The 9,327-nt window shown below is 37.7% G+C and overlaps 1 protein-coding gene across 1 annotated transcript; it reads right to left on the reverse strand.

Moving 5' to 3' along the window:
- Nucleotides 1-420: 420 nt before the first annotated feature.
- LOC125078319 (olfactory receptor 51A4-like) lies at nucleotides 421-1,371 on the reverse strand. The gene has a single exon (XM_047690758.1). It carries the CDS (start codon nucleotides 1,369-1,371, stop codon nucleotides 421-423), a length of 951 nt encoding a protein of 316 aa, XP_047546714.1.
- Between the last annotated feature and the right edge of the window lie 7,956 nt (nucleotides 1,372-9,327).

The following is a 9,327-nucleotide window of genomic DNA, read 5'->3' on the forward strand; positions in this document are numbered from 1 at the left end:
GAGTCTTATGAGGGCTGGTATACATGTATACAAATATATTGAATCACCCAATTTGAAGAAAGGGAACATCATGTAATCAAAGTTGAGGTTGGAGAGAAAGGTAAGGATAAGAAAATGGAAAACTTTCTAAAATATGTAATAACTTGGCCTTTATCTTACATTTAATTGTAAATCACTTAATTATTTAAACTTAAGCATTTAAATAACAGAGAGACATAAAATTTCACTAAGATCTTTCATGCGACACATTAATGGATGATAAATTATATCAAAACAATAGTAAATAATAAATTGGCTCAAGACAATACTACCATCTTCTTGTCAGACAAGACCTCCACTCTTACAAAACCGTTCTTGGAAAACTGACAGATGAAAAAGGAAGAGAGAGTCAGGGTATCATTTTCATTAAGCCACTCTTGACTACAGCAAGTTTCCCCTGCCCTTGAATACCTTGTGTATTACAGATCTTATCTGTTTGGTTTTTAGGCTATAAACCAAGGGATTAAGGACAGGGGTCAAAAAGAGAAAGAGACTGGCCATGGTGACATGGAGAACAGGAGATGTGAACGTACCAAATCTGTGAATTAGAGCTAGCACAATGAGTGGCACATAAAGGATACAGACAGTGAAAATGTGGGACACACAAGTATTAAGTGCCTTGAGCTGACCATCTTCTGAGGCAATACCCAGCACTGTTTTCAAAATAAGTATGTATGAAATGACAATGAGAACACAGTCAACTCCAAAAGAGCAGAGGACAAGGGACAACCCGTAGATGATGTTGATTCTGATGGGGCCACAGGCCAGCTTCATAACATCAGGATGGTAGCAGTAACAATGTGATAGAATAACATCTTTGCAGAAAGACATTTTCTTGAGCAGGATTGGCAAGGGTACCATCAACATCATACCCCTAACCACTGCTGCTATTCCCATCCCAATAATTAGAGGAGAGGTTAAGACCACAGTGTAGTGCAGTGGGTTGCGAATAGCTACAAATCGGTCAAAGGCCATGGCCAACAGGATGGCTGACTCCATGGAGGAGAAAGTATGAATGAAGAACATCTGTGTTAAACAAGAATGGAACTCAATTTCTCTACGATTCAGGAGGAAGACCCTGAGTACTGTAGGTAGAGTTGATAAAGACAGACCTACATCTGTGATTGCCAGCATAGATAGGAAGATGTATTGAGGCTCATGAAGGCTGGAGGTGGTTTTGATAACAAAGAGGATGATGCAGTTCCCCAGGAGGGCAGTTAGATACATGACACACAGTGGGATAGAGATCCATATTTGCACAGCCTCCAGTCCAGGAATGCCTGTTAGAAGGAGAGTGGGTGGCTGGAACCAGCTACCATTTACAAGTTCCATAAGGATATTTCTTGGGATCCAGCCCAAATCAGGTTCTATGTGTTTCTATTTGGAGAAAAACATAGATTTTAGGATAGGAGGACATAATGCACCTAACTTCTCTGGGACAGCACTAATCCTAGGCATCCTTAGATATCAAAGAATTAACCCTTAAAATGTTTCCCAGTTTATCTGAATAACTATCTGAAGTGAGGACAATGGATACCTAGTATTAAAACGGAAGAGCTACTAGCATTCCTTTGGCCTAGAACACTCCAATCATTGATCAAGTGACAATGAAAATTAAGTACATGATTTTCTTTTTTATCTCAATGCTTAGAAAAATTTTATTCTCAGAAGTCCATTTTTTAAATTTATTTAATTGTTTGCATCTACTTTTATTTTTAATTACTTAAGTTGGAACCCCAAAAGAAACTCCTGCACTTCCTCCACATCAACATCATACCTATAAATATTCAGGCATCTGGAAACCTGGTCATTTTTCCTGTTAGTTTTACCTGTAGAAATTAAGCATGGATACATAAACTGCAAATCATCTAAAAAAAACTTCATGTGACATCATTTATTTTTATAATTAATTTCTATGTTGATTTTTAAAATCATATGTTGATTTTTCAAAATATGAGTGATAAAATCATTAAAGTGGATACTGTCATTACATCTTAGCTAGTGCTAGAATAGTTCAAGCATTAACAAATAATTTCTTTTTTTAACAATTTCCTGAATAAAATTTGAAATATGTCTACTTGAAAACACAGACATACTTAATTAGGCAATAGATACCAATACCCACTGAGCCACTCAGGAACCCCCAGATACCAATACTTTAGGAAATATCTTAAAAATAGCATAATTGATGTGGGACTTACAAAAAAATAATAAACAAACAAAAACCAGAATCAGAACTATAAATACAGAGAACAAACTAATGGCAGATGGGAGTGGGGGGATGGGAAAAAAGGGAGTGGTAGATACAGGTTTCCAGTTATGGAATGAGTAAGTCATGGGAATAAAAGTCATAGGGAATATAGTCAATGGTATCCTAATAGTATATGGGGACAGATGGCAGCTACACTTGTGGTGAGCACAGCATAGCAGACTTGTCAAATCACTATGTTGTATAGCTGAAACTTAACACTGTGTCAATTATACTTAAACAAACAAAAATAACATAATTGGAGGAAATGGTCTTAACACTTATGTCTTTATCTTACAAAGAAGGGCAGGAAGAGATTATAAATGATTGGTTGAACACACTTAGATTTCAGTGTTTTGTTTAACATTGCAAACAGAAACAAAACAGTGATGTAACTGCATTTGGATAAGTGAGATTGGAGAAGAGGGTAAGTATATAACTAACGTAAACTCTGTCTGAAAGAGCATGAAATCAAAACGCAATGTATTTTGTAAAGTCATATTATTTAAAAGTATGACCAAAATTAAAACAGCAGAAGAGAAACTAAATGGAGATTAATGAAGGATTCCTTTTCAGGAAGAAAGCTAGAGACGGAGGATTGGGATAAGAGACCAGGCTTTATTTACCCTCAGCCAAAATTAGTACTGTGCTGTTTAAAAAACATGGCAACATAAACACAGTTATCTTTTTAAAGAAGCAAACATATTTTTGAAGAGCGGATCTCAGATGAATCACAATACATACATTTCCATGTGTTGATATATAGACCTATATTTGTTCAATCCCTTATTCTTATATTCTTGGCAGTGAATGTCTACTATACCCTACTAATTCTTTCATAGAATGCCTAGTAAAAATCATTCCTAAAGCATGTCTTTTTAGCTGAAGGAATGAGGAGAGAGGGAGAGAGGGAGAGACCCTAATACGGAGACAGACTTCTTTGGGGATTAGAATATAAGCTTTATACCTATTTTTTCATCTGTACATATGAAATATCTGAGTCTTCTTTGACATGAGTCAAGAAAGAGAAGGAGAAAGAGGTGGAAGAGGAGGGGGAAAACTCATAGTTCATAATAGAAAGGACATCTGAAGGTACCACACACTCACAGTAACTCTACACATTGCATCGCACCAAACCGAGGCCTAGGACATAAAGTTCTGACTTAACACAACACACAATGGACCTCACTTAAACATACATAAATACATACACTACAGGTTCATATACACATGTATTAACCGTCTTTCCTCCGTTTGCTTTATGCTGCAGAATATCTTGGAATTCACTCCCCTCTCCTTTATACACATTTTTCCCTTCTGATTTTGGCACTGAGTCTCTAGCATTACCAGCACAAGTATCCATGCCACCATCAACATGACTGCACCACCAGTGTAAAACTCAAGTATATTCTTAGTCCTATTGTTAGCTGTTTCAGTTTTAATACTTCTAGTGCCCTTATTTCTACCCTGTTCTATGAGAATGTCTTTTATTTCAACTAATTTTTTTTTCTAGTCACTCTCCACTCTAGTCAGATTGGTGGATTAATTCTACCACATATGACTCACTCATTTCAATATCAAAATATCTGTACACTTTCTGATAGGATCTCAAATCTGATCTTGCTTTACCTCCACTGATGGTAATTAAATTCATTGATTAAAAGCCAGTCTATATCCAACAATATATAAAATCTTCTTCTCTTTTTAAAAAATATTTATTTATTTATTTATTTAAGAGAAAGAGAGTACACAAGCATGACCAGGGGGAGGGGCAGAGGGAGATCTGAGCATGGGTCCCTGCTGAGCATGGGACCCTGGGATCCCAGGACCCTGAGATTGTGACCTCAGCCAAAAACAGATGCTTAACCAACTGAGCCACCCACATGTCCCTATAAAATTTTCTCATGACTATTTCATATTCCTTAAGCCATTACAGTCTTACAGAATGTATTTTTCTTCCAGTGACTAGCATTTATGCCATATGATTTCATATTGTCTTCCAACTGAATTTTCCTTATAGAATTTGATTTTAAACACCTTCAAGGTTAGGACTGCACCCTTCACTTAGAGGAATAAGGAGAGCCCAATATTCTTTAGACATAGAAGGATCATAGTAAATTTTGTTTAAACAAATAAATTACTTGTTTAAAGATTCTTACTGTAACATAAATGTGTTAATCCCTAGTGAAGATTAAAAACTCACCAGGAATTCATGCTCTCTTTTAAATTCTGATGTACCAAATGTTCTGGGAGCCATACTCCTCATAAAGTCTCATTTAGAACTGAAAAGTAGCAAGACAGGTGAAAATCAGATGGAGAATATTCACTCTGGTATTTATCAACCTGCTCAATTTCCAGTTATCCTTGTGCTAGAGTTCCATTCAACTGTGGTAGATTGCCCATTCTAACCAGAAAGATATCCTGCAGGCTATTTTTAGAGAGCCAAAAGACAATTACCAATTATATATATGTCCCACCTTCAACCTCCTAAAAATTCCTTTAAGATGTATCACTTCTCTGACCTTCCTCCCAGAGCCCAAAACCAAACATTGGTCTCTTACTTATATACTATGAATCCCCATTTGTTAACCTTGAACTCCATAACACACTTCTTAGCTCCTCAATCCTCAATTAGGTGACTACTCTCATCTTTTCCCAACCTTTCCTTTTGATTTCCTTTCTAAAGGCACTGAACTTCCATGACTTTCATTTTGAATCTATGGGAAACTTTGATGAAGCAACTCCTAAAGCTGGTTCCTCATCTTTGTTCTTCTCTTTTTAAAGTTTTATTTATTTAAATAATCTCTATATGCCACATGGGGCTCAAACACATAACCCAGAGATCAAGAGTCTCATGCTCCTCAACTGAGCCAGCCAGGTGTCCCTCATCTCTTTTCTCTTAAAGAACATACATTCAACAGTTCTTTTTATGTGTGGTACAAACTCCTCACCATGCAGCCTGCACCTCCACATGGACTGGGAATGTGAGCTGAGCGGTATAATTCTCCTCTGAGACTCGCCTTCCTTGGCACAAAGAATGCATGGGTTTTCAGAAGATGTTAGAAGACTCTGATACATGTATTTGCCAAATACTGGAGTTATTTAATGCCACAGGTAGAAGATCTGAGATGTAAGGTGCCTGAGGGAGATAATCAAAATATCCTCAAGAGATAGTCACTTCAATGAGCTACACATGAAATGTAACAAAAAAACAAATCACTTGGAAGCAATGATGTACCATGCCTGCTTTTCTCAATGTTCCAGAGTCCCTGTAATTAAGCACACATCCCAGCATGAAACCAGTTTTATCTCTGCTATTCACCACAAACATACGATAAGCTCTTTTTTTAAGAAGTGATTTTTCCTGATAGATGACCTTTTGTATCCAGACTTAGTTTGGATCATTTTTTGAAGTGAATCATTTTGAACCATAATTTTTTACTATTTTGGGGGGGAAGTTGAGGGTTGGACACTCTTTCAATATTATTGTAAATGTCCATGATTATATTCTTTCTCAACATTGTAATGCTACAGTGTTTTTTGTTTTTGTTTTTGTTTTGTTTTAATCACTTATGTTAGTATGAGTTAGTATAGTATTATTAAAAGTTTTGGGTCTTCCCCCCTTTTCTTCCTGTAAGGCTGTTAGTTATAAGTCATTTTCTCTTTTTAAGGTTCATTATGTCTTTTCTGTGGTTGTAACATTTTCCTCTCCTTTCAAAGTTATAGTCTTTATTTCCTACTTCATTCACAATGCCTAGAATGGTACCCAGTGTGTAGAGGCATTCAATATATCCTTGATCAATGAAGAATAATTAGTGATGAGAGCTTCCATTTTGGGTCAGAATGGAGTAAGAGGGATTGAATCATCTTCCAATCACAAACAACGAAAATAATTAGGCAAGGGGTATGAAGCAATAGTTTTTAAGACAATGAATCTCTGGTAACAAAGGACTATAATCCTGGAGAGTTAGGGAAATATACAAAATAAATCCTAAAATATACAATAAATCCTCAACTCACTGATTTGAAAGAGTTTCCAGGAAGAAAACCAGATGGAGCCTGTGAATTTCCTGAGTTGGGGAACTGTTGCTGAGAATCCAAGAGACAAAATTTTTAGAGTTCATAAGACAGAATAACCAAAAAGAAGAGAGAACTACACAGAGTCTTGAAGATCTGCAGGGTCCCCTCAAATATTTTTTCAGAGTACTTACTGATGCATATGTGTAAAAAAGCTACCTGAGACCATAGAAACAACCCTCTAAAAGAAAAATGAAATAAGTTTAATGTTCACACATGGCCTGAGTAAGTGCCTGTCCCCAAACACAATGGAAGAACTCATATTCCACAGGGCACTGGGCAGGTCATTTAGAAAAATAATGATCTATTAGTGGGGAGTAGATAATAATTAATTCTAGGTTATATACTGTCTTGTCATGCCTCATAAATCTTAAGCACAAGAATTTAAGGATCAAACTATTTCCAGATAATTTAAAAATCATATCAGAACAAAGCTTAAGAATATTTATAGGTATATAAATAACTTTTAGGAACATAAATTTTATATAATTTTTTCAGTAATTATAAATCCTACTCTTACTCCCAACAAATAAAATTCACAATGTCTGACACTCAATCAAAACATTCATACAAAAAAGCAGGACTCACAAGGAAGAGAAAAAAAAATCATTTCAATAGAAATTGATCCAGAACTGACATAGATTCTTTTGAAATAGCAGACAAGGGCATTACAACAGTTGTTATAACTCTATTGCACGTATCAAAAATTAAATATCCACACGGAATTAATATAAAGTTTGAAGTATATATAAAAAGATAAATGGAGAAGTATATTTGGTAACTGTATTTAGCTTAGGAAAGATGTTGGTTGGAGTGCAGCTATAAAGGTCATCAGATGTCAAACACATTCAGAATAAGAATAATGTATCAGACAAAGAAATAAGTAGTAAGAATTATCTTGAGTGAATATGAGTGTGTGCAGAGGTGTATACATATACATACACATCGTGTGAGGACAGTAAAGGAGTCCATAAAGGAAGAGCAGACTCAGAGTAGATGGAGTAGCATGCTGAGCTGAGGTGACATACAAGACTTAAGAATCTTTAGACAATTTTAGACTGAGAGACATATAAGACTTAATCCTATAAGAGATATCACTGCTGGAATTAAATTTACCCACCATTAACACAGAAATAATAGCTTATAAAGGGTTGAAATTGCATTAGAAGGCAAGAAAATCCTTCAAGGACTAAGTATGGTGAAGAGGGTGAAGGAACTGATCTTAGAACAGAAGTCCCTCGAAGTAAGAAACACAGCAAAGAGGAAAATGCCTTAGAAATCATTGTAAGGAAAAGATTCCTGACTATTGGGAAGAATATTGTTGAAAGACCAATAATACTGGGGGAGACAAGATGGCGGGGAAGTAGGAGGAGGCACCATTTCAAACTGTACCCTAAAGTGAGCTCATTACCTACCAAAGAACTCCGATCACCCATGAAATCAGCCTGAGATCAGAGTTATACATGTCTGGATCTCTACAGGGGCAGAAGACACCAGTGGGCAGGTAAAGCAGAGTGGGAACGGCAGACTGATAGCAGAAGATAAACAAAAGGGGGAGGGAGCCACCAGAGGTGACCAGTTGGAAAGTAATACCCCTAATACGAGCGAGACTGCCCTGCATCTGGGGACCAGCATTAACTTAGAGACTGGTTGAAAGTACTCCAAAAGAGCAAAGGATCACGGGGGAAAAGTGTGGGAATCAGGGCGGTTAGAGACAGGGGCTTAAGTCCCCAAACCCAGGACAGCCTCCCCTGGTGCTAAGCCAGAGAGAGTGTGGCGGAAAAATCAGATCTTGGTCCCTGAGCCACCAGCGTGCCCGAGAATGTGTGGGTCTGGCTTCCGTGAGGGGCTGGGAGCCTCGCCAGAAGGCAGAATGCCATGCCGTGCTATCAGAGCCTGAGACACGCGTGCCCCACACCCTCCCCTAGGAGAGGTGCGTGCAGGTGCCAGCCCGGCACTCTCAGACCTGGAAAGACCAGGCACTCCCAGCCCGGGCCAGTGGGAAAATCTCAGTGTGCGATCACTGCTTGGAACCTTGCTGGCAGTCGGGAGTTGCCCCAGACAGCCGACGCTACCACGGTTTTGGGTACAAGCAGGAGATCCTGCGTCCCCAGGGACCGCAACTCTGAACCTGCTCTGCCAGCAGCCGAGGGGGACCTTAGGTGCTCTGCAGCACCCACAGGGCAGCAGACTGAGACTTCTCTCTGAGAGGGAGGTCGGGGTGCAGTTTGCTTTCCTCTAAACCTCCAAAAACCATCAAAAGCTGTCAAGGCAAGAGAAAACAAATGAACAAACATAAAAACCTCCAGAGAACAAAAGCCTGAAAAAACCGGTTTCCTCAGAGCCCACCTCCTTGAGGGAGGTGGGAGGACTTAACTCAGGTAACATCATTGACTAAAAACCCACGTGGCAGGCCCCTCCCCCAGAAAACCAACCAGGAAAGAAAAAAAAAAAAAAAAAGACGACAAGAGAACAACCACCATTACTTCATAGATACAACTTTTATTTTTACTCGTTCCCACTATTCTGGTTCATTTTTTTTTTTAATATATAGATAATTTTTTAACCTATTTACCATCACAGTGAGATGTTCAGTACATCAAATTCCATAATAACCTTCTAACAGGAACTTTTTGATGCATACACCCATGTTTTTCTTTTGCTGTTCTATTTTTTTAATTTTTTTTTAAATTTTAGTTGAGTTTAGTCTAATTTATTCTTTTTAAATTTATTTTCCTATATTCATATAGAGTTAAACTTCAAGGTAATCCCCTTTCCCCAGTCAATGCTACCCCTATAGGTAAACCAATTTTTAATCCCCCTTTATCTTAGGAAAGTTGAGTCCTTTAACAAAGATATCAAGATACATCAAGGAAGAATCAAAATAACCTTCCTTGCCCACACTGAGAATTTATAACCAATCTCCCATCTTTTTCTTCAGCCAGTGTTTCTGTGTATTTGTT

The sequence above is a fragment of the Lutra lutra genome, chromosome 10 (assembly GCF_902655055.1).
Source record: "Lutra lutra chromosome 10, mLutLut1.2, whole genome shotgun sequence".
In the NCBI taxonomy this organism is placed as follows: Eukaryota; Metazoa; Chordata; class Mammalia; order Carnivora; family Mustelidae; genus Lutra; species Lutra lutra.

Bases quoted from the DNA above. Each gene is read 5' to 3' on its own strand.
- LOC125078319 (XM_047690758.1), bottom strand. From the start codon at position 1,371: ATGGAACTTGTAAATGGTAGCTGGTTCCAGCCACCCACTCTCCTTCTA.